This window comes from Carettochelys insculpta, chromosome 7 (genome assembly GCF_033958435.1).
Source record: "Carettochelys insculpta isolate YL-2023 chromosome 7, ASM3395843v1, whole genome shotgun sequence".
In the NCBI taxonomy this organism is placed as follows: domain Eukaryota; kingdom Metazoa; phylum Chordata; order Testudines; family Carettochelyidae; genus Carettochelys; species Carettochelys insculpta.
Window position 1 is genome coordinate 47,086,058 of NC_134143.1, and position 24,829 is coordinate 47,110,886.

Below are 24,829 nucleotides of genomic sequence, written 5' to 3' on the forward strand. Positions count from 1 at the left end.
GCTTGTTCCCAGCAGCTCCCGGGGTCGCCGGGCAGCCTGTGGCCTAGCAAGCGCTCCGGGAGCAAAAGGGGAGGAATGTGAGGAGAGCCAATCAGGTTGGCCCGTTCCCTAGAGACGTCACAATGCCAAGCAAGCCCCAGAACCTGCCGCAGCAGCAATAACAATAACAGTGTGTGTCAGCTGTTGGCCGCCGATCCGCCGCCTTGCGTACGTGAGCCCAGTAAGCGGCGTCGTGAGGCGAGCCCCGCGCTGTAGGCTGGAAATAGCGGCGCTGCCGCCCAGAAGCGCCGGAGACGATGTCGCAGGGCGAGGGACTCAGCCTGCAAGAGGAGAATTTGCATGGTAAGCGTCGCCCCTGCCCCCTTCCCTTGCAATGCCTGGGCCCCCAGTGTGCAGGCCGTGCTAGGGACAGCGCCCCACCCCCGCCACCCTGCTCTGCCCTAACTCCTTGCTGGCCGGAGGGGGGCTGGTTTGGACTCCGGTTTCCTTTGGTGGCGACATGCGAGGCCTTCCCAAATTAAGATCTACTGCTGCTTTCAAAAATAATGCTGCAGTAAACATGAACCTTGACAAGCTCGGAGATAGCAGCCCTTGCAAACGGGCGGGGGGCAGTAGTGCATGCGCAGGGAGCACATAGGGCTCTCGTGAGCTCCGCTCCCTGGGGGATTGCGTGCGGGATTATTGTACCTTGGCTGGAGCCAGGGTTAAGGTGAGCAATTTAAGGAAAAAAAAATCACAACGCCTCAAGCCGCCCCCCCCCCCATTCCCATGCCGGGAGCTTGTCAGTAGCAGCACTCCAGTTATGAATAGCATGGCAGGTACAGTCACAGCTGCAGGGCTGGCTAGCTGTGGTCTAAGACAGAAAAACACTTTCTTGCCAGCTCCTTGGTGTAATTCACGTTCCTCAGATTGAGACTGCATGGGGCAGGTGTGATGGTGTATTTGCATCTGTTCGGAAGACTGATTTTTCTGATGGAGATAAACATCTTTTTATGTTTAATTTACCTCATCTAGTTTTGACATCTCCCCCTCACAACAAACGATAATCTCGACAGTATATTTTTCTTCCACAAGATGGAAATAGAAGAAAGCAAGATAGGACTTTAACAGATATGCATGTTTTACTGTGGGTGAAAGAGGAAGTGAAATCAAGGCAGGGATTTACCATCCTGAAATCAGTTTGCAGAAAATATTAAGTGAATCCTGCCTTATTCACCTTAATTTAGGCAGTGTGGGTATTTCCTACATACATGGGAGATTCGGAAATAAAGTTAAATAATCTAGTTTACATTCCCAACTCTTTAGGATTTCCCTTTGTGTCAGTGTGAAAAACAGCTGTTATTACTTGATTGCCCAGTGTATGTATAATGCCAGTTGAGGAGTTCTGCACGTAGCAAAACCACAAGAGGGTGTTTCATAACACTCAGGGCCTTGGAAGATTTTTTTTTTTTTTTAAGAGACTGAGCTGGTCTTATTTCTCTGTCACTGCTACATGCAGATACCACACACATTGCATAAATAAAGGAACTTCACCTACCTCTGTCTTTTCTTCTTGTGATTGTAAAGGTAATGATGGCAAACATATGGAAACATTTATGTGGGTTCCACATCTGGAATGGGACACAGACAAATTTGCCTGATAAACCCATGCTTATACTTGGGGTGTAAATATTAAGTTTTCTTTGGATATAATGTTCTCTCTTATGCATTTTGAATTGTAATTTTATAGCAGTTCTGGCAAGCGATTCCCAGAAGGCTTGTAAAGAGAGCTGCTTCTCCACTAGGGAGCCAAGGTTGACTTAGTGTCTTGGTGACAAAGATTAAAGAAATTCTGAATTGAGTGTAAGACTAAAACAGATTAAAAAAGCATTGAAATCTCAATCTCACAGCTTCACACCAATGATAGCAAGCTTAGGATAGATTCCCCAGAGAGGAGCACTTTGAAAGAAAACAATAGATTATTTAAGAACCAAAAAGTACTAAGTCACAGAGAGGTAACCACGTGAGTTTGTATGTGCACAAAACAATAAAAGCAGGCGTATAGCACGTTAAAGACTAACAATCATTTACTAGCTTTCATAGGACAGACCCACGTGAGATATGGAAAATTCTCATAATTGAAAACTGTGACGAATGGAATTTAACAGAAAGATTGGAAACATGAAAAACAGATGAATCAGCTAGTTAGGACAGAAGGAGGAAGGAGAGGAGGAAGAAAAATACTTACTGCAAGTGTCTATTAAGTTAAGTGGGCTGCCTGTGATCACTATGAATATCAAAAATGGGGAAACTTTGTAATGCGTAAGGAGATTGATATCTTTGTTGCATCCAACGTGTGATCTGTCAAACTTGTTAATGGATTCCAATTAAGATGTCTGAAGAAGAGGCTGAAGGAGGTTAATAACAGAACACCACCTCATCATCACCTATGGCACCCAACTCAAACCCCTCCAGCGCATTATCGACAATCTACAACCTATACTGAAACATGATACTACACTTGCATAGGCTCTGGGTGACGGACCTGTCCTATGCTCAAGATAGCCACCTAACCTCAGGAACATTCTCACTAGCAACTGCATGCCACACAACAGAAATACTAATCCTGGAATTTTTCCTTGCAACAAACCCTATTGCTAGCTCTGTCCGCATATTTGCGTGTTGCCCACCACTGAGTTATTCTGTCCTTGCCTTTTCTCATGCCAGTCTTTATTTTTGTGTGATAGTACCTGGTCCAGTACCCCAGTTAACCTTATTTTTTTCTTTCACATCCCTCTCTATGACTCATTCCATTCAGGTTGCCCTACAGCGCTCACCCATTCCCACCCTCTTTGCTGTTTATTTCGTGTTCTTTATACAAAGATAAGCCTTCAGCATCTAATCACTGTTGCAGGAGCGCACTTATGTATAACCCCAATCACCAGATTACCCAATACATAAAGTTATACTCACGGACTGTCTTTATTGTGGCATGAAGTGTTTTTGAATGGTTGTGGAACTGTATAAATAGAAAATGGTCATTAATAATAGGTTTGAGAGCTGGCATTTTGAAAATATTAACATTATTGCCAGCAATGGCCATTATCAGAGGTTCTCCGTGTACAGCACATACAGATCAGGCACAGATCTCTTGCGTCATGTGAGAACAAACTTAGAACATAGGTTGATCTTGCTGAAGGAGTAAAAAGATATAACTGTGATTTAACTCATTTGCAACTGAGGGGTCCTTACACTTAGATCTGGAGCATAGATTGGCCTTTAAAAGCTGCAGAAATAAATCTGCTCCAGTGGCTAATGTAGCCATCTTCTCTCAGATATTATTTGCAATTTTATAATTTCAGAAATGCAGAAATATTTCTTGGTCCAAAATCGGTCATGAAAGCACTAAATTATCACTGTTTATCTTGTACTTCATTTGTATAAGTATCCTGACATTTCTAGAACTCATTTTCTGAGGCTGTGTCTGCACTAACCCCTCCTTTTGGAGGGCCTATGGTAATGTGGCACTTTGGAATATGCTAATAAGGCACTTCCAGGAATATGCAGTGCCTCATTAGCATAATGACAGCCACACATGCTTCAAAGCTGCCGGTTTCTAAACGCACGACCCCCCATGTAGCAGGGGGCCTTTTAAAACAGCCCCCTGATTACGAAAGCCCCTTCTTCCCATTTGGTTTCAGGAAGAAGGGACTTTCCAAATTCTGGGGGCTGTTTCGAAAGGCCCCAGCTACACAGGCAGCGTGTGTTTCGAAACTGGCAGTTTTGAAGGGCATGCAGCTGCCATTATGCTAATGAGGCACTGCATATTCATGGCAGTGCCTCAGTAGCATATTCCGAAGTGCCACATTACCATAGCCCCTCCAAAAGAAGGGGCTAGTGTGGCCACAGCCTCTGAGTAGCCATTCACAGAGATAAAATGCTGAGGAATTACTGTGATTAAGAAAATAAGTTTACCTGTTCAGACAACCTATTATTAACTAACGTTTTTCAAGTTCAGAGCACTTCGAACATTATTTAAATAATTCTATAAAAAGATTGTGTCCAGATTCAGAATAGTAAATCATGTTAAATTGTTTTAGTACAAAACTAACAGAATGTAAGGTAGCAATCAATACAGTGCTGTATTTACAAAAGTAAACTATGTTTCTGATGTAGTTTCTTGATTCAGATTTTTCTGGCAAGCTAGCACATGTCAAAGATTTGTCTTATACTTATTTAGAAGTAGATTTATGGACCCATAGGATTATAGCACTCAAATAGTCTAGACTGATGTTTGAGTGAGTTGTTTGATATCACCATTCGGTGGCAAGCTCTGTTTCTTGTAAAGTTGAATACAAAACAGAGGTAGTTGCAGTTTACTTACTTTCATATACCACAACTGGTAAATGAAGGACCAAAAGACAAGAGAGCTGGAAAGAGGCATTGGAATAAGGCAGGGCAGGATGGGAGCCAGTTAATAGGATCAGAACTGCTGAAGGTGCAGAAGCCAGGGCCACAAGCAGGACACATTAGTTCAGCATCCATGCTGATGACTCTTCTGAGCCTGTTCAGGATTTCCCCACAGCAGAACAGAAGGCTGAAGAAAGATTTTTCTATAAACAACCGGAGGCCGTGTCCACACTAGCCCCAAATTTCAAAATGGCCACGCAGATGGCCATTTCGAAGTTTACTAATGAAGTGCTGAAATGCATATTCAGCGCTTCATTAGCATGTGGGCGGCCACGGCGCTTCGAAATTGATGTGGCTCGCCGCCGCACGGCTCGTCCCAACGGGGCTCCTTTTCAAAAGGACCCCGCCTACTTCGAAGTCCCCTTAGTCCCATGAGCAGATAGGAATAAAGGGACTTCGAAGTAGGCGGGGTCCTTTCAAAAAGGAGCCCCGTCGGGACGAGCCGCGTCAATTTCGAAGCGCTGCGGCCGCCCGCATGCTAATGAAGTGCTGAATATGCATTTCAGCGCTTCATTAGTAAACTTTGAAATGGCCATTTGCGTGGCCATTTCGAAGTTTGGGGCTAGTGTAGACACGGCCAGAAAGATGAAAAGGCAACAGGTTGTGGCCAAGTACAGTGTTTTCCCCAACTTTGTTATTCCAAGTTAGTTTTGTGCAGAGGATGGTATGGTTTTCCAGATTTTAGAGGAAAGATACTCCATTGTCCATTTAGTCATCCACAGATACAAACTGGCTTGATTAGATTCCTGGTCTTATCTCTGGAACATTCATTCCATTCAGAACACAACCAGCAAGATCCTCACTGTCCTGTCACTTGATTACATTTCACACATCTCTGCATTGGGTCCATTCCTTAAAGTTGCTGCTGCTTTATTTTGATTTCATTTCCTCATGTATGTGTACTCTCTGTATGCTGCTCAAGCCCCTCTCCTAAGGGTTCTGATTCCTACTCCAAATTATTGACTTCTTTTAAACCTCTGTTAAGAATGGTCCTTCTAGTTAATACATGCCAATACCATCCCCTTTCATCACTCTCTTTTCTTCATCGAATGCAAATGAAATTCCACTTTCTTTTTTTGTGTGTGTGTTAATTGTAGTGACTGAAATGCTTTTAGATTACAAACCACAATAAACCCTTGAGATACGTTTAATCATATCGCATGTGTCTCAGGTTAACCCGACTGCTGTCCCTGACAGGAGCGGTTTCCTGCTTCTGTCAGGGGCAGCAGCTGCTGCTGTCAAGGGCAGTGGCCTGACTCATGGCTGCTGCCCCTGATAGGTGTGGTTGCCAAGTCTCCAGAGTGGCAGGGAGCTGAGAACCAGGTGGCAGCCTGGCTCCTTGTTCCGCTCTGCTTGCAGAGCTGGGAAACTGAGCAGGGCTTCAGCCCTGGTTAGTTTCATGGCTCCAAGGAGTGGAGGGGAGCTGGGGGCTAGGCTGCCCCTGGTTCCCGACTTGCCTCCACTGGGTGGAGCCAGGAAACTGAATAAGGCTGCTGCCTTGCTCAGTTTCCCTCTCTGCAAGCAGAGGGGAGCTGGGAGCCAGGCTGCTGCCTGGTTCTCAGCTCCCCACCTCTTGCGGGACCCAGGAAACTGAGCAGCTGGTCAGTTTCCCAGTTCCGCAGGGGATGGGGAGACAGGAACCAGGCTGCATCCTGGTTCCTGTCTCCCCTTGATTTGCATGAAAATTCGAGTTACGTGGGGGTTGCAGAAATGCAACCCCCATATAACTCAAGGGTTTATTCTATTCAGGGAGGAACACTATTTTTACTATTGTAAATCTATGTAGATCCATATTTTATGTAAACAACGTTACTTGTATTGTTTGCATATATATTAAGTGTTATCCACTTTGATGATTTTTAGAAGTGAAGAACCAATTGCAGGTCCTTTTATATACCAGTGGTGCTTTTAACTTGGAGGTTAGTTGTTACTGAATATATTTTGGTAAGATAAACATGCCACTGTCAGCTGATCTTACATATACTGCCAAACATCCTATGTTGCCCAAGAGTGATGCTATAAAATGTTTTTAATGAAGTTAAACAACAAGCAGTTTTTATGGATAATCCTACAACATGAACAGTGAAAACAGTGACAGAGGAAATCAGTCCTTGAGGTTAGAATCCATATCTTTCAGCCTCATGGACCCATGAAAGTATAAGCAGTGGACTGTCCCAGTGAATCATAATAAAAGTATCAAAACAAAAAGCAGTCAAGTAGCACTTTAAAGACTAGCAAAATAGTTTATTAGGTGAGTTTTCGTGGGACAGACCCACTAATCTGTAACTGGGTACATAGACAGACACTTTGTACTACCATTTTTTTTTCCTGTGAATCAGAACTGAATGACATACTTAGCTTTCTGAGAAAACTATCTAAGCATTCTGGTAGCTGTTTTTCTACTCTAGTTCATTGGATGCAATACCTAAAGGCATTGTGCCAAGTGACTTTCTGGTACGTTTCACATCACACTAAAAAGTTACCCATGGTGGGAGTGTGATATTTTAGCTCTGCCACTCCTTTTACACAGAGCCCCTTGTCCACATGGGTGCAGTTGCTATAAAACAAACCGTATTTCACAAGTGCTTGAAGAGCCTGATCAAAAGCCCATTACACTCAATTCAGGGATGGCTGTTGACTTTAGTGATCATCTACAGATCAAGAAAGTGGCATTGAAAGAATACTGAAGAGTATCCTTATATTTACCATGGGGAAAAGTCTTCAGACAACTATTTTGAAAGTAATTGACAGGATTACAACTTCATCTCTTTGAAAGGCTTGTTAGAATAGAGTTTCGTTGTTAACCAGCAATCTCCTGAGTAATCACTTTGCGGAAAGCAGGAGAAAGGTTATCAGATGCAACTTGAAAATGTTACGTGCATTCTCGTCTACTTTTCAACTTTTAATATTTGTCTTTGTGGTTTTTCCCATTTGAATTATGCCAAGCAGGTTCCTGGGTGGAACTGCACTTCAGCAGCAATGGCAGTACTGTCCAGCCAACAAGCCAAGACCAAGTCCCAGACTCTATTTCTGTTTACAATGGTGACATGGAGAAAATACTCCTTGATGCCCAGCATGAATCTGGAAGGAGCAGTTCAAGAGAGAGCTCACGCTGTGATAGGTAGCTATAAATACATCATTACAAACACAGAAGCGCTTACTATAATGCAGTTTTCCTGGTGTGTGTGTGTGTTTACTTGTGCGTGTGTTTATATATGCATACATGTGTACCTGTATAAAAATTTCCAACAAAAAGATGGGTTACTTTTAAACACAGGAACCCGTTTGCGCTGCAGCCTATCCTGAAACTGTAGAGAAACAGTAGAGCAAAAAGCAATGGAAAATTTACTGTGCATTATAAAAAACGTCTTCAAGTTTTTGACATGCTGTGACTTTGTAGGGAAGGAGTTATTAACAGTGGTTTGTAACCTATCCTTTAAATCCACTTTGGTACCAAATGACTGGAAGACGGCCAGTATAAACGCCAATATTTAAAAAAGGCTCTAGAGGAGACCCTGGCAATTATAGACCGATAAGTTTAACATCAGTACCAGGCAAATTAGTAGAAACACTAGTAAAGAATAAAATTGCAAGGCACGTAGAAGAGCACGAATTGTTGGGCAAAAGTCAGCATGGTTTCTGCAGAGGGAAGTCGTGTCTAACTAATCTATTAGAATTCTTTGAAGGGGTTAATAAACATGCGGACAAGGGGCACCCAGTGGACATAATATACCTAGATTTCCAGAAAGCCTTTGACACGGTCCCACACCAAAGGCTTTTATGTAAATTAGGTGGTCATGGGATAGGAGGAAAGGTCCTTTCATGGATCGGGAATTGGTTAAAAGACAGAAAACAAAGGGTTGGAATAAATGGTAAATTTTCACAATGGAGGGGGGTAACTAGTGGTGTTCCCCAGGGGTCAGTCCTGGGACCGATCCTGTTTAACTTGTTCATCAATGATCTACAAAATGAGGTAAGCAGTGAGGTGGCAAAGTTTGCAGATGACACCAAGTTGTTCAGGACAGTCAAAAGCAAAAGGGATTGTGAAGAACTACAAAAAGATCTCAGCAAACTGAGTGATTGGGCAGCAAAATGGCAAATGAAATTTAATGTGGGTAAGTGTAAGGTAATGCATGTTGGAAAAAATAACCCAGATTACACGTACTACATGATGGGGTCAAATTTAGCTACGACAGATCAGGAAAGGGATCTTGGAGTTATAGTGGATAGTTCTCTGAAGACATCCACTCAGTGTGCAGCGGCAGTTAGTAAGGCAAATAGGATGTTAGGAATTATTAAAAAAGGGATAGATAATAAGACAAAAGATATCATACTTCCCCTATATAAAACTATGGTACGCCCACATCTTGAGTACTGCGTGCAGATGTGGTCTCCTCACCTCAAAAAAGATATATTGGCATTAGAAAAGGTTCAGAAAAGGGTGACTAAGATGATTAGGGGCTTGGAACGGGTCCCATATGGGGAGAGGCTAGAGAGACTGGGACTTTTCAGTTTGGAAAAGAGGCGATTGAGGGGCGATATGATAGAGGTATATAAAATCATGAATGGTGTGGAGAAAGTGAATATAGAAAAATTATTTACCTTTTCCCATAATACAAGAACTAGGGGACACCAAATGAAATTGATGGGTAGTAGGTTCAAAACTAATAAAAGGAAATTTTTCTTCACACAGCGCACAGTCAACCTGTGGAACTCCTTGCCCGAGGAGGCTGTGAAGGCCAGGACTCTATTAGGGTTTAAAAAAGAGCTTGATAAATTTTTGCAGGTTAGGTCCATAAATGGCTATTAGCCAGGGATAAAGTATGGTGCCCTAGCCATCAGAACAAGGGCAGGAGATGGATGGCAGGAGATAAATCACTTGATCATTGTCTTCTGTTCTCCTTCTCTGGGGCACCTGGCATTGGCCACCGTCGGCAGATGGGATGCTGGGCTGGATGGACCTTTGGTCTGACCCAGTATGGCCATTCTTATGTTCTTATGTAAGGTATCAGCATCAACTGCACTTTGCATATGGAGTACCCAGAGGCACTGAGACCTCATCTGGGGTGAGTGAAGTCTCTGCTCTACAGCCTCAGCTGAGACCCAGCTGGCCTTTAGCCCCTATGCTTGCAGTTTCTATCCCTGGTGCTGGCAACCTGGGTCTGTCAGTGTTACACACATACACCACTATTAAATCACTGATATTGTTCCTGCTGTTATGAAAAAAATCTCTGATGCCCCCACAGCCTGGGCTTGCACTTGGTGGCTGTCACCCTGTAAGACAATAGTCGCGTCTACACTAGCCGGCTATTTCAAAATAGCCGTGCCAACTTCGAAATAGCACCCACCGCGTCTACACGTGTCGAGCGCTATTTTGAAGTTGAATCGACATAAGGCGGCGAGACGTCGAAGTCGCTATCCTCATCAGGAGATGGGTGTAGCACCCTACTTCGAAGTTGAACGTCAAAGTAGGGCACGTGTAGACGATCCATGTCCCGCAATATCGAAATAGCTGGGTCCTCCATGGCGGCCATCAGCTGAGAGGTTGAGAGACGCTCTCTCCAGCCCCTCAGCTCTATGGTCGCCGCGTGCAGCAGCCCCTTAAAGCTCGCTGCCCCCTGAGTTCCTGTGCAGGAAGCTGAGAGCACGTGTAGGCAGCAGCACAGCCACATGCCCAGCCTGCACGTCCTCACCAGCCCCAACCCAGCACCCAGCACCCATGGCAGCCAGCCAGCCCACCAAGCGCCCACAGGGCACTCCCCCCCCCCCAGGGACCCAGGCCTCCCAGCCCGCCAGCCAGCGGGAGAAGAGGCAGCGGGGCCCCTCCTGGACAGAGGCCGAGGTTTGGGACCTGCTGGGGCTCTGGGGTGAGGAGGAGGTGCTCCAGGTAATGGGGAGCGAGAAGCGGAACGCGGATGCATTTGCTCGGCTGGCTGAGGGCCTGGCTGCCCGGGGTCACCCTGCCCGCACTCCTGACCACATCAGGAGTAAGGTAAAGGAGTTGCGGCAGGGTTACGCCCGGGCCTGGGACACGGCCAGCCGATCTGGGGCCGCCCCCGCCACTTGCCCCTTTTACAGGGAGCTCAGGGAAATCCTGGGCCCCTGGTACACCTCCTCCCGCCCGGGCCACCCTTGACGCCTCGGCCAATGAGCCCCAGCAGGCCCCGGAGACAGAGTCTGCCCCAGAGGCCAGCCCTGCACCCCAGGGGCCCCCCCGGGAGCCCACCCTGGGGCACCAGAGGAGTCCTCCAGCGATGGGGGGCTTCAAATCAACCTCCCCTGCTGCAGCTCCAGCAGGGCGTCCGCCTAATGGGTGTCCCTCGACCGTGGGAGCGGACCGTCAGGTATGTACGCCCCCCGGTGCACACCCCCGGGGTTAAGGGGCAGGGACAAGAGACATGACTGGGGCCCTCCACGCACCCAGATGACCATGGCCCCGAGGACAGCAGTGGCATGTCCCTCAGAAGAGTCCATCAGCCCCTGCCCCCCAGCAGGACAGCACCATGCCCCATCCCTGGGGATGGGGGGAGCGGAACCTAGGGTCCCTCGTGGGGGGGTGGGGGTTGGACACCCATCATCACCACCGGGGGACAGGGATGGTGAACCAGCAGCAGAGGGGTGGGGGGGACAAGGGCCATGGATCAGGGCCCAGACTAACGGCTGTCTCCACTCTTCTTCCCCGCCTCTGTTCTGCAGTTGCACCATCGGAGGGCCTGGAGAGCACCGGCGCGGCGTCGGTGGTCCTGGACAGCCCACCAGGGCCATTGCAGCAGGCCAGCCCCTCGGCGAAGCACGGACGAGCCCCAGGACGAGCCCAACAGCATCGGAGCCATCCACAGGCGTCCACAGACCCCCAGCTGCTCGCCACCCTCCGGCGTCAGCTGGAGGTGTCTGACCGGTGCCTGCAGGTGGAGGAGCGGCAGCTCCATCTCCAGGAGCAAGCGTTGGCCTGGCACCAGGAGGCCTGGGGGGGGCCTTCATGCGCACCTTCCAGGACATTGCGCAGCACTTGGCCCCCCCGCCGCTCTGTCTGCCGCTCCACCTGCGGCTCCGCCTGCCGTCACGGGGCCTGCCACCAAGGGGGACCATGGGCCTCCGGACACCGCCCAGCCCCATCTGCTGGTTCTCCCGGCCCCCACCCAGCCTCGACAGGGCCTCCGGCCCAGACGTGGGTCACGCCCCCCCACACCAGGCGCAGGACAATAGGGGGTGCGTGGCCAAGGACGTTGCCCACCAAGGCCCCCCTCCTTTGGGCATATTCCCCTCCATCCTTGTAAATAGTTTTTGTTCTACTCCTGTTTAGTACCTGCCCGCCCCATGTACATAGTTTCCCCCCTTCTTTTAATAATACACATTGCACAGTTTTGTTTAAAAAAAAAATCCATTTATTGCACAGAAGTGTGGGGGTGTGTGCGCTCTTGGGTTCTCTGTGGTGTGGGCGTGGGGGCAGGGAGTGTTGTGGAGGATGGGGGGGTGCAGTGGGTGGCTCACCCGCAGCTGGCCCTGCCAGAGTTCACCCTGCAGCCTGCTCACAATGGGCCCGCAGGGCCTCCTGAACCCAGATCCCCTCAGGGTCGACCTGGCGACTGGGGGCAGCGGGTGGCTGGACGTCGGCCCTGCCAGCCTCCACAGCCCAGCCTTGGAAGGCCTCTCCCTTGCTCTCAACCAGGTTGTGGAGTGCGCTGCACGCACCTGCAACCTGGGGGATGTTGGTGAGCCCTGCATCCAGGCAGGTGAGGAGCCGCCTCCAGTGCCCTTTGAGGTGGCCGAAAGTCCGCTCGACCACCTGGCACACATGGTTCAAGCACGTGTTGAACTGCTCCTGGTTGGCTGTGACATGGCCCGTGTAGGGGTGCATGAGCCAGGGGGTATGTCGTGTTTGTGACAAGGCAGAGGGGCATGGTTGTGTCCCCCACAGGGATCTCCTGCTGGGGGATGTAGGTCCCCGCCTCCAGCCAGCGGCACAGGCCCGAATTTCTGAACACCCGGGTGTCATGGGTGCTGCCAGGCCAGCCAACATAAATGTCCAAGAGGCGGCCCCAGCTGTCCACCAAGGCCTGGAGGACCACAGAATGGTATCCCTTCCTATTCAGGAAGCATCCTCCGCTGTGCTCTGGGGCATGGATGGGGATATGGGTCCCATCTAGAGCCCCAAAGCAATTTAGGAAGCCCAGGCTGGCAAACCCCACGACGGCAGCATCCGGGTCCCCGTGCCGCACGAGCCTGTGGAGGAGCAGGGCATTGATTGCGTGGACGACCTGCAGGGGAAGGACATGAGAGAGCACCAGTGAGGGGTGTGCAGGGTGTGTCTGGCCCTCCCCCCCAGGGCTCCCCCCCTCCGGGCTCCCCCTGGGTCCTCTTACTTCCACGAGGACAGCCCCAACGGTGGCCTTGCCCACACCGAACTGCTGCCCTACGGATCGGTAGCTGTCTGGAGTAGCCAGCTTCCAGGCAGCGATACCGACCCGTTTCTCTACAGTGATGGCACGTCGCGTGGGGGTGTCCTGGTGCTGTAAGGCAGGGGTGAGCCACTGGCAGAGTTCCAGGAATGTCTGCTGGCTCATTCGGAAGTTCCGGAGCGAGCGGCATTGTCCCACTCGCCAAGCACCAGCCACTCCCACCAGTCCATGCTCATGGGGTAGCTCCACAGCCGGCGGCGTGTGTGGCGGGGGGCAGCTGGGAGGGCAGCAAGGTCTGGGGCTGCTTCCTCATCCCCTGGGGGCAGCTCATCTTCCTCAAATAAAAGATGGTCAGCTGCCTCCTGCATGGCACTGAGCAGGGCAGCCACTGGTCCTTCAGGGGCAGGTGTGTGGGCCTCTGGCTGCTGCTGCTGCTGCGGGGGGTCCATGGTGCTTCACAGGGTGTGCGTGCTTGTGGCTCTGCAGACCGCGTGCTGTGCAGGCTGTGTGGGTCTGGGAGGGGCCCTTTAAGGGAGCAGCGTGGTGTTGCCCCAGAAGTGCTAGTCTGCCCTGTGACCCTGTCTGCAGGGCCACTTTGGTGTGTAAACACTCCCCTGCAGCGCCTATTTCGATGTAGTGCTGTCCAAGGTCGACGTTGAACGTCGACAGCACCAGCCCTGGAGGATGTGTAGACGCTATTCGTCGAAATAGCTTATTTCGACTTCGCTACATCGAAATAAGCTATTTCGATGTAGCATCCCAGCGTAGACATAGCTACTATGATCAGTTCGTATGGAAACGGGCATTGCCTTTCTTTCTTAGCCCTATGGAAAAGCAGTGGTTAAAAAAGGATGCTAAAAACACAATAGCTGTGTCTACACTTGCCCCTTCCTTTTGGAAGGGCATGGTAATGAGCGAGGTTGGAAGATGCTAATGAGGCACTGCCATGAATATGCCGTGCCTCCTTAGCATCATGGCAGCCACAGCAGTTCAAAAGGGCTAGTGTAGATACAGCTAATGTGTCTGTGATACCATATATTTACTTAAGTAATTGCTAAAATGATAATTTAGCTTATGTCTTAATTTACAGATCATAGAGCTTTGTAATGTCAGCATTTAAACCAATTTCCATATGGGATAGCTCTTGTAAATTGACTGATTTCATTGAGGCTGTGACAATTCAGGCCAGGGGAGGATCTGCACTGTAAAGTTCAATTTGAATGAAGGAACAGGGAGGCTTGTGGAATGGGCAAGGGGATGTGGGACCTGGCATTTCTAGGCAGCTGGTTTAAATACAGGCCAAAAGTCATTATCCTCTATCCACTGTCCTTCAGCGATATTTATGTACTATGTTGTGGGGTCAAATCCAGTAACCCTGTAGGATGGATGTGCACATCTACAAAAGGTCTTATACCATATACTAAATTGGTATCAACATGAAGAATTTAATGAGAATTTTACTTCCTTTGCTTCTCTTTACAAAGCCCTCCTCGTTCCCAGACACCCCAGGACATTAACAGAGCTTCTGAAATGGAGAGTCACAGCAGTGGAGAAAAGAACAGCTCTCAGGTAAAAACTAAGCCACCTTGTCTTTGAGACATGGGTCTGTGACTGAGTTGTAGGCTCAGTGTAAGAAAATATACATAGCATAGGGGAGACTAATTTTTGAAGGATCCATCAACTGAATAAATTTACTCTGAAAAGTTCAAGCAATTTCTCTCTGAAGTGCAGATACTCAGTTATTTCAGGGTATACCTACCCTGCAGCACAACACCCATGGCTGGCCAGTGTCCCCTGCAGAACTGCAAGGTAGATGTCAGGTTTCAGGCTAGAGGCCAGGTTCTGGGAACCTTTGACGGGAAAGGGAAGCAGAGTCACATTTTGTGTACTGCGTATTGTCACGCTGCTGAAACAAGGCTCAAGTCAACCCCGTTCTTCAATACTCGCTAGTAATCGTTAACATTTTCATCTACAAGCTCTTGTAAATCAAAGCTGCGTCTACACGTGCACGCTACTTCGAAGTAGCGGCACTAACTTCGAAATAGCGCCCGTCACGTCTACACGCGTCGGGCGCTATTTCGAAGTTGAAATCGACGTTAGGCGGCGAGACGTCGAAGTCGCTAACCCCATGAGGGGATGGGAATAGCGCCCTACTTCGACGTTCAACATCGAAGTAGGGACGTGTAGACGATCCGCGTCCCGCAACATCAAAATAGCGGGGTCCTCCATGGCGGCCATCAGCTGGGGGGTTGAGAGATACTCTCTCTCCAGCCCTTGCAGGGCTCTGTGGTCACCGTGGGCAGCAGCCCTTAGCCCAGGGCTTCTGGCTGCTGCTGCTGCAGCTGGGGGTCCGTGCTGCATATACAGGGTCTGCAACTAGTTGTTGGCTCTGTGTATCTTGCACTGTTTAATGAAAGTGTGTCTGGGAGGGGCCCTTTAAGGGAGCGACTTGCTGTTGAGTCCGCCCCGTGACCCTGTCTGCAGCTGTGCCTGGCTCCCTTATTTCGATGTGTGCTACTTTGGCGTGTAGACGTTCCCTCGCTGTGCCTATTTCGATGTTGGGCTGAGCAACGTCGAAGTTGAACATCGACGTTGCCAGCCCTGGAGGACGTGTAGACGTTATTCATCGAAATAGCCTATTTCGATGTCGCAACATCGAAATAAGCTATTTCGAAGTTGGGTGCACGTGTAGACGTAGCCCAAGTGTGGTAAGTAATTCAGTTAAATGTACAAAAACCTCAGAAATGGATGAGCTGCCTCTCCAGAGCACACTTTAACCGAAATTACCACCTGTCTGGATGCAGTGAGAGCTTCATCCTCAGCATTTATATCTGCATCATTTGTAACTGGCATGACATAACCCCTTCTGCGCGCGCACACATACCGGGGGGGGGAGGGGCGGGGGAGAGAGAGAAAAGGTTGGTCTTGTGGGAGACTCAGGAGATCTGGGGTCATTTTCCATTTCTGCCAGATTTCGTGTGTGACCTTGGGCAGCTCATTCTTCTTGTGCCTCAGCTCTCCAGCTGTCAAGTGAGCTACAACTGCTTTTATCCTCTCCACGGTCAGATCCCAGTGTCTTCAGGGCTAGGGCTGTATGTACAATACCTAACAGTCAGGCTATGGTTTCAGGTGGGACCACCAGTAACTACCACAATACAAAGGATAAACAACAGCATATGCTAAATTATATGAGAATGCCAATGTAATTTCTCAGCATGTGCTGTATTTCCTCCAGATCTTAAAAAGAATGTCACTACCATACCATTTAACAAACAGAGAATGAATGTGCATTTGTCTTTTTACTCGATTTCAGTAAATCATGTTTTAGATGCATTGATCCCTATCTTCTGAAATGGTTTCTAAAGACATTTCCTCTCCTCATTTAAATCATTGCCATAGACCCACTTTCTCCTGCAAGAAACTAGCTGACTAAATTATCCACTCACTTTGCCTCTAATAAGTGAATTGTTGATATATATATTACACGCAAGCAAAACCTCATTAAAAGGGTAAGATTGCAAAAGCAAGCACCCAGAAGTTACAGAATGCTAGAATTAAAATTCTGGATGACTGTAACTGCTTCCTTATGCATATGCGTTATTATAGTCTTCACTTAAATAATCATGAGGTCTTATACTCTCCATCCTACGTCCCCCCAGAATCACTGCCTCAGCCAGGGAACACAAAGTGCAACTATTCAATATTTGGGTTTTTCCTCATTGTTCAATATGTAGCCACAGGCTTCATTTACTGTATATTATTCAAGTATTGCTCTGAAGGCAATTATTAATTGCCTCGTGAGCTTTTCTGTAGTGTTCACCATTGCAGTATCTGAACTGTAAGATTAGTGAATTTATTTTCACAACACCCCTTTAAAGTGCATGTGGCATTATCTCCATTTCATCAGTCAGAAATCGAAGCACAGAAAGAGTAAGGTCAAAGCATCCACAAATTTTGGAGCCCTGTTTGAGAAACCTAGGACCTGTGTGTGCGTTCAGAGCCAACTCTCATTGGCTGATTGGAGCTGTAAGTGCTCACTGCTTCTGCAAATCAGAGTCAAGACTCTTAAGCCAAGCACCCAGAAAGCCAGAAACCTAGGGACACAGGCCCAGCCTGAATCTCCTGCATCACCAAGTCCAGTCACCTGCTATTGTAGGCAACACTTTTATAATCCGACTCAAACTTCATTTGTGAAAAGTGTGGATCAAGGTGATTTCCCCAGTATCATACAGGCATTCTAAAGTAGACGGAATCCGGTTACCATGCAGCTACATTAACCTTCCTTTTCCTGTCGTCGTCTGCCTCATTCACTGCAATCCTTCCAACTTCTCAAACATATGAGGCAGGGATCCTGTAGACAGCTGCCGCCTTCTCTAGTCAACCCTGATTCATCTCCAAAACAAGCCCACTCTGTACCCTGAGTGAGGCAGGAATCCTGTGGAAAAAATAGTATGAGAGTATATAATTAAAGAGCTGTATCGTACTGCATGTGCACGAGGGGACAGACAACCTTAATTCTGGTGTTTGCTAACTTTTGAGTGCTTGACTTTGTAACTTTCACAATGTGGTGGTGGGTTGTTTAATGTAGTGGTGTGTGCGTGTAGTTTTAAAAATGAATTAACACAAACATTCCATTCTGTAGCATCATATTTAGACCCAGGTGGCTCACTAGCAGGCTTGGCAACTTTTAGATCCAGCACACAGACTTCTGCCAATTGTACTCAGGGAGTAACTAAGAGCAGGTTGTCATCCTCTATATGGAGCATCACTAGAAGAAGATGAGAGCCTTTTGTCTGAGGTGTCAATTATTTGCTGACAGCTATGGAATAGTGAAACAGAATCCTGGCTTTAATTCCAGGTTTTGGAGAGGAGTGCACTCCACTGCTCATAGATCAAAGCAGGCAAAATACAGCCTGTGGGCTGGGTGCTGCCTGCCACCATCCTGCAGCCCAGCGCAAGCCTCAGACTCCTTGCCTGCGTCACCCACACTGCTCAGAGGGGCCAGCTGTGGCGGCCATGTGCATCTCAGTGTGCCCTTGGGGGAAGGGCCCTCTACACACTGCACCTGCCCCCAGAACAGTCCTGGAGATTTAATTGGCTGGAAATCAGCCAGTTGGAGCTGCTTGAGCTATGCTTGTAGCATAGGCAGCACATGGACACTCGTGCCTTTCCTCCCCAGGGGCCACACAAATGCACATGGCCCCTGCAGCCAGCACTTTGAGCAGTATGCAAGGTGGATATGGTAGGCAGGAAGCCTGCCCGAGTTTCATGCTGTCCAGGAGCCCCCTAAGCTAAGTGCTTCCCAGCCAGCACCTGCACCTGGCACCCGACCCCCTGCTTCAAGTCACAAACCAAACCCTTGCACCAGGTCACAACCTAAAACCCTCCGCACTTGCTCCTGCACCCATACCCCCTCCCACACCCTGCATTCCCTCCTGCATTCCAATCCCCTGCCAGAGGTCAGAGCCGAAACCCTGCACACCTGCTTCAGGTCATAACCTCTCAGACACTGCACCCCCTCCCACACTCCACCTCCAGGTCAGAATCTTCTTCTGCACCAGTGTCCCCTCCCAGAGGCAGTGAACCTGAGAATTCTCAGGGCTGCATTATGGCAGTAAAACACAAAAGGGCCTGAGATTGAGCAAAGCCAGGGAGAATCTAAATTCCAAGCTTCAGGCTGATTTCTAAAAGGATGGCGGTGGTTGTTCGCATAGTCATAACCGTCCAGCACGCTGTTTGATGCAGACTCTTTGTTTTAGTCTGAAGAAGATTTCCTTGAAAGAAGAAAAGAAGTAGAAAGGCTCTTGCAGAAAAATACAGACTGGATATGGGACTGGTCTAGTAGGCCTGAGAACATCCCACCAAAGTGAGTGTCCTTAGACTCAGAGTGTTCCTCTGCTGGGACTTTTATTTTTCTGGTGGTAAATGTATATTTTCTAACATGTTTGTTTTCCTCTCCTAAACTAGGGAATTTCTTTTTAAACACCCTCAGCGTACGGCCTCTCTCAGCATCAGAAACACAAGCATGATGAAAAAAGGGGGTATATTCTCAGCAGAATTTTTAAAGGTTTTCCTTCCCTCTCTGCTTCTCTCTCATTTGCTTGCCATAGGTCTAGGGTAAGTTTTTTTTTTTAATCTTTCTACTGTAGTGGTCTATCTTAATAATCTAATTCTTCATGTATCACATTGACATGGTATAACTATTTTGCTGTGTGACCCGTTGTTCACTCATGATCTCAGTGGCCTTTTCCCAGCATTCATTCCCTTCTTTCTCCTCTGTCCACTGCTTTGAAGCTACTATCTCACAAAAGCAAAGCAAAACATGGCCAGAGCAGTCATCTTATATTTTGGAAGTTTCTCACCTGTTGCTTATGGCAGTGGTGTGTGGGTCTGTTTTCCTCAATGGTTTCTCATTACTTGAGGACTGCCCTCGAGAACTGTCAAAAGCTGAAGTTAGGAATTATATACAGTAAAACCCCAAGATACTTGCACTAGAGTTGAGCATATTGTGGCTTAACACGACTGCCATCCCTAACGGGAGCGGTTTCCCAGTTCCCGGGAACCAGGTGGCAGCCTGGCTCCTGGATTCCCTCCACTGGCAGGAAACTGACAGGGAAACCCCTGAGAGTGGTGGGGATCTGGAGCCTGGCTCCCAGCTCCCTGCCACTCAAAGGAGATGGGAAACTGACCAGTGCTGCTGCACTAGTTAGTTTCCTGGCTCCCCTAGTTACTCAAAAATTCAACTTATGCAGGGTTGTCAAAAATGCAACCTCCACATAAGTCAGGGATCTACTAGGTACATAATACTCAGTTATGTTGTCATGTGTGTATTTTAATTTTAAAGGGGGAAGAACACTGGGTTTTATTTTACATGATTCAGAAACATGAGCTTTTATAAAAACAATGAAAGGAAGTGTCTTCAAATTAGCATTGGGTTCAATTATAATTGACCCACCACCACACTGGAATGAAAGGGAGTAGAAGAGGAGATCAATCTCCCAAGTCCATCCAGAGGTCAGGGTTGTCCTACCTGTGAAGGATGCTTCAAGTCCATCCCTAAACCCAGAAGATCCCCCAGGTATCCTCACAGATGTGAGGGAATCTGTGGGAGGCCTGGCCCATCCACATCAAGGCCCTCAGGAGGATCAGTAGAGACTTCCCAGAGGGGTGAGCTTTGTGGAAAGGAGATACAACTCTGTACTGTCCAGTATTGTCCAGGGAACCTCTATCAGGTTAAAGGAGGATGAATCTGCTTCCCCCCTCAGACTCACTTTCCTTTCTCGAATCTGCCTAATCTCTGTTCTCTTACCCGTGTGGATCCCAGACCTCTGGAAATTCCAGGGGACTGGGGAAAGCATGCCATATGGTGCAGAACTACTGTAGTAGTAGAAACAGACAAGATGAAGCTCGCTCATTCCACAGGGCAATGTGACTTGTGGTCTCATATCAGCCTAAACCATCCCTAGGTCTCTTGCAGTCCAAGAGGTTGTGCAGTTATAAAACTCTTGAATATGAGAGAAGAATCAGGCTCAATAACTTGCAATTGCTGTTTACAATGATCTCAGTGGCTTTTTCCCAGCATTTTTTCCTTGATGGAGATTCCCTTCTTTCTTTGTTCACACACCCAATCGAATGGGCAAAGATCAGACTGCAGATAAAGGGGGATGTATCTGAAAGGTGTGTCAGGGAGCAGATTAGCTATCTTCATGTATAAATCCCAGATGCCACCACCCTTATCAAAATTGTAAGGAAACAATGTTACTTTCCTCCAGATTTTGAATATATGTTGAAACGCAAAATTAGTACACAAAACTACTTATATAAATAGCAATAAATATTGCATCTGACTGTTCAAACTATTCAAGAAACAGATGTTTTCCCTTAAGTACAAACAAAAATACTGCAATTTTAGACATACTTCATTACTTGACTTTCCAGAATTCCTCTGACCTTGAACATTCCAGCTCACATACGGATACAGTAGCACAAGATCACAATGTATAACACCATAATGATGTGTTAAGTTTAAATATGGTCACAATGGGTCATAATTTTCATAGTGGTCATTTCTTTCATCTGAGGAAAGCAAATAAATGCAGGAAAGAACCTGGAACCAATAGTGAAATAATATTGAGCTGAAATATAGTGAACAAACAAATAAAAAGTGACTGATGAAAACATGAAGTCAAATAGCTAAGTGGGTGTACCACAGCTTAGCTGGTGCTGGGCATGTTATTTAGCCTCTTAAAACTTGACATGAATTCAGGGATGAGTACACACAAAAGCACGAGCAACAGAAAGCTGGCAGGGTTGTAGCAGAAATTCTTTTGCAGTCTTAACTATAGCAGGTGTTTGTCTGCTACTGTAAGTTGTATGAGGGGGAAAAGCATTCCTTACATGCTGTATGTTCTTTTTAAAATGAAATGCAGTGCTTATGCTCATATTTTTCTCTCCCAAGGATTTATATTGGAAGACGTCTGACAACCACAAGTACAACCAGCACTTTTTAAAAGGGAGAGTAAAACTTGGTCAGGCTCAAAGCAATGAGAATTATCCATCTGGGAATACAAATGGTGAATGGCAGGAACTTCTGAGCTAGCAATAGCTACATGACCTGTGCTGTTTGTTCTGTAGCCATGTTCCTACTTTAGTAGTAGATGAGGGAGCAGAGATACTGAAACCAGGCTATCCTGGATAACTTTTTAGATCAATGTACAAAGCATGTTTCAGATTGATTAATATCTGTTGTAATGCTTGGTAGTGAAATATCAGTAAAAATTAATAAAACCCTCAGTGTTAAAAATAAACTCTTAGCTTTCATATATTGGTCATGATGCAGCTAGGAATTCCTCTAAGCCATTATTTCTTTATATTTCTGAAAAAAGTGAATACTGTCATTAAAGTGTGGCCTTATATATGCTATTAGAGAATCCTGTGACTTGATTTGAGGGGACTCATTTTCTTTAGATTAACTATTCTTCATTTTGCATAGGAGACACAAAATGATAAGACGCACTTTAGATAGTCATTTGGTACATACAGCAAAACTTCAGTGGAACTATGCCGACTTAGAGCATCTAAAATTTGGTCTACAAAAGCCTAAATTAAAATGTGGACCGCAGTGCCTAAGAAAATTTATTTTATTTTGCAGTGCTCTTTTTTTCCCCTTTTGTTATATTGCCTAGTAAAATACAGCTTTAGAAGTATTTTTTGATTTGCTGGCCAAAAAAAAAAAATTGTATTTACATCCTAAATTGGCCTGCTTATTTCCTTTATAAATCTGAAGGAATAGCTTTCTTGTAGACTAAATGGAACTTGTTTTGATTCAGGAATTTTATCTTTCTTTACTAAGGTAAGAGGAGAAAAAAATATTTTCTAGATTGATAGAATGCCTTATATTTAAAAAGAAAAACTTGTGGAGTCAGTTGATTCTCCTTTTAAAAATGTTATAAAAAGGGCACTGTTCCTTTCAAAGCATTTTATTTTTTTATGCCTAAATCATCTCTGTTATCACAAATAGCAAAGAAACATTTACTTTTAAAGATTTCATAGTTAATCTTGAAATAGGAGGATCTCTGGACTACTAACTGATAAAGAGAAGTAAGTAATAGAAGTAATTGAAAGGCATTTATCTTTCATTACACAGGTGCACACACAAAACCTACACATACAGATTTGACTATGTGATAGCATCATTGTTTAAAAATAAATTTGCTCTGAACTTTGATTTTTTTTCTTATCATTTGGCAAACATTGACTTTTTCTTTTGTGCCTGAAATGGAACTGAAATTAGCATGGCTGTTGACAATGGTTCTGTTGACTCTATATTGTGGACACCTGTGATATCATAGTGTTTATGTCCCATCATCAACACTGTCACCACACTTTTGGGGCTAGTTGGCTGCAGCAAAGGAAGGAAATGTCTCTCGTTTCCTAGCCTCTGATTCTCGTTTGTTTTCATATCTCATAGAGCTGGGAGGGACCTTGAGGGGTCGTTGAGTCCAGTCTCCTGCACTCACTGTTTATACACAAGTAGTCCTTTGTGGGTTTAGTGGACTCCTCATTTATATCAAGTTAAGTAACGTGCAGGATCAAGACCTATTTTTTACTTTTTTAAAAACATTTTTCTTAATGTTTCATTGTGGATTGAGAGGGTTTCTTTAGTTTCTGAATAACCTTCCCTATCAAATTGTAAGTGTTTGAAAGGATCCCTTTGGAAGCCTAAAAATTCTGGGACAATTTTAGCCCCAGGTGAACTTTGCGTGGGCTGATGCGCACCCAGGCAGAGGTCATTTCATGATTGGGAGCCAGTGTCATGAAGAGTTAACGGATTTCTTTTTATTCAACAACATCTTTCCCCCAAATATTCTAGACCAGGCGTGTCCAACCTGCGGCCCACGGGCCGCATGCGGCCCTGGACAGCTAGTAATGCGACCCCACAAGATCGTAAACTTTTAACATTACTATGTGATTTATATACATTAACTATATTATATATTTTGTACGCAGCCCAAGACTATCTTCACTCAGTGTGGCCCAGGCAAGCCAAAAGGTTGGACACCCATGTTCTAGACCATTATTTTGGTATTTGAATGGCTGTCAGATCAAATATCCAAGGAAAACAGTGTAAAGACACCAATTATTGATTGCGCTTTTCAAAAGCAGAAGTGAGCACCCCCAAGGTTTGTTTTCATTAGTAGTAGTAGGTAACAAATAAGCTTATATTCATTAAATTTCAGGGTTGGCTTCCCGCCTACCCCCATAGACAGTATCTGTGTGTCACGTTTTTATGCAACATGCTTGTAGAACTACCCTTCTTTAATTGTTAGATTGGAGACTTGATTGCTCTCATGTTAAAAACGTACTGCATTGTATGTTCCTTGTTTTTAAATATATTCTGATGTAATTAGAGCAATATTTTAAGAAGTTTAACAAGCTGTGAAATGCATTTTAGAGAGCCTTTCTGGTATCATTTAAGTAATAGTTAAATTTTACCATAATAGATTGTGACATGCACTTGTAAGAAATAATACCAAGCATTAATAAAAGGAAAGAAATATGTTCTGCTTCGTTTTCTTGTGTTGATAATAAAGCAAATAAACCTAACACAGGGAAATAGAGTTACTATTGTGGTGTCCTGCTTGTGAAAAGGATGCTGGGGAATGTACCTCCGGGAACACAGACTTACAGTTGATCAAGCATGTTTTAAAACCTTTTTAGGCCAAGTATATCACCCTGAATAAGAATCTCTGCTCCACTGTTGTTTGCATACCACAAGAACGTAAAACCTATTCAGCTACATGGCAGTAGCACCATTTTGCTTTCTAATAATTTATAAGAAATTATTTGAATTACAAAACACTGTTCACTCAGATCAACCTCTATGACAGGACTAATAGCTTTACTCTTACTGAATCTTTGTCTATAGCAGACAAACTGTTAATAGAAATAAATAACTTTTTCATCAGTCTCAATAAAAACTCCTTTTCAGACAAACAAATTTCACTTGGTGGTAGCTGCAGTCTAAGTTATGTGTGCTTTCTTAGTGGTCATGAAAGGCGCCAGATATATTCACGCATATCTTGTACTATTTTGCACTAGCCTCCACATACTCCATATCACTATAGGGCTCCTGTTCTACTAAGCTTCCTAAACAGCTTACAGTGCAGGGCCCTGATGTAGGATGGAGTTCCAGCTGGATGCATCAGAGCCTTGTGGAATGCAGTGGGGGCTACCAATAGACTCAAGAGTCCATTTTTGTGGAGCTCTTTGAAGGGCTGGGGCCTAAACTGAAGAATGATATGTTACTAAACACAGCAAGCAAAGGGGTGACTGGGGATGGGACGGGAATGAAGGGAACAGTCACCTAATGACATTGGCCAGCTTCTGTATACCTAATATTACTCTTTTCAACAACAGACAGACAGTTGCAGGAAAGTCATGTGGTCAGTGGTCTAAGACCTCTTCCCCTTCAACGAAAG

The 24,829-nt window shown here is 46.1% G+C and overlaps 1 protein-coding gene across 1 annotated transcript; it reads left to right on the plus strand.

Moving 5' to 3' along the window:
• BNIP3 (BCL2 interacting protein 3) lies at positions 1-23,909 on the plus strand. The gene is made up of 6 exons (XM_075000441.1): positions 1-342; positions 7,399-7,570; positions 14,333-14,417; positions 18,608-18,714; positions 18,816-18,965; positions 21,307-23,909. The coding sequence occupies exons 1-6, from the start codon at positions 297-299 to the stop codon at positions 21,356-21,358; spliced, it is 612 nt and encodes a 203-aa protein (XP_074856542.1). The 5' UTR covers positions 1-296; the 3' UTR covers positions 21,359-23,909.
• The last annotated feature ends 920 nt before the right edge of the window (positions 23,910-24,829 follow it).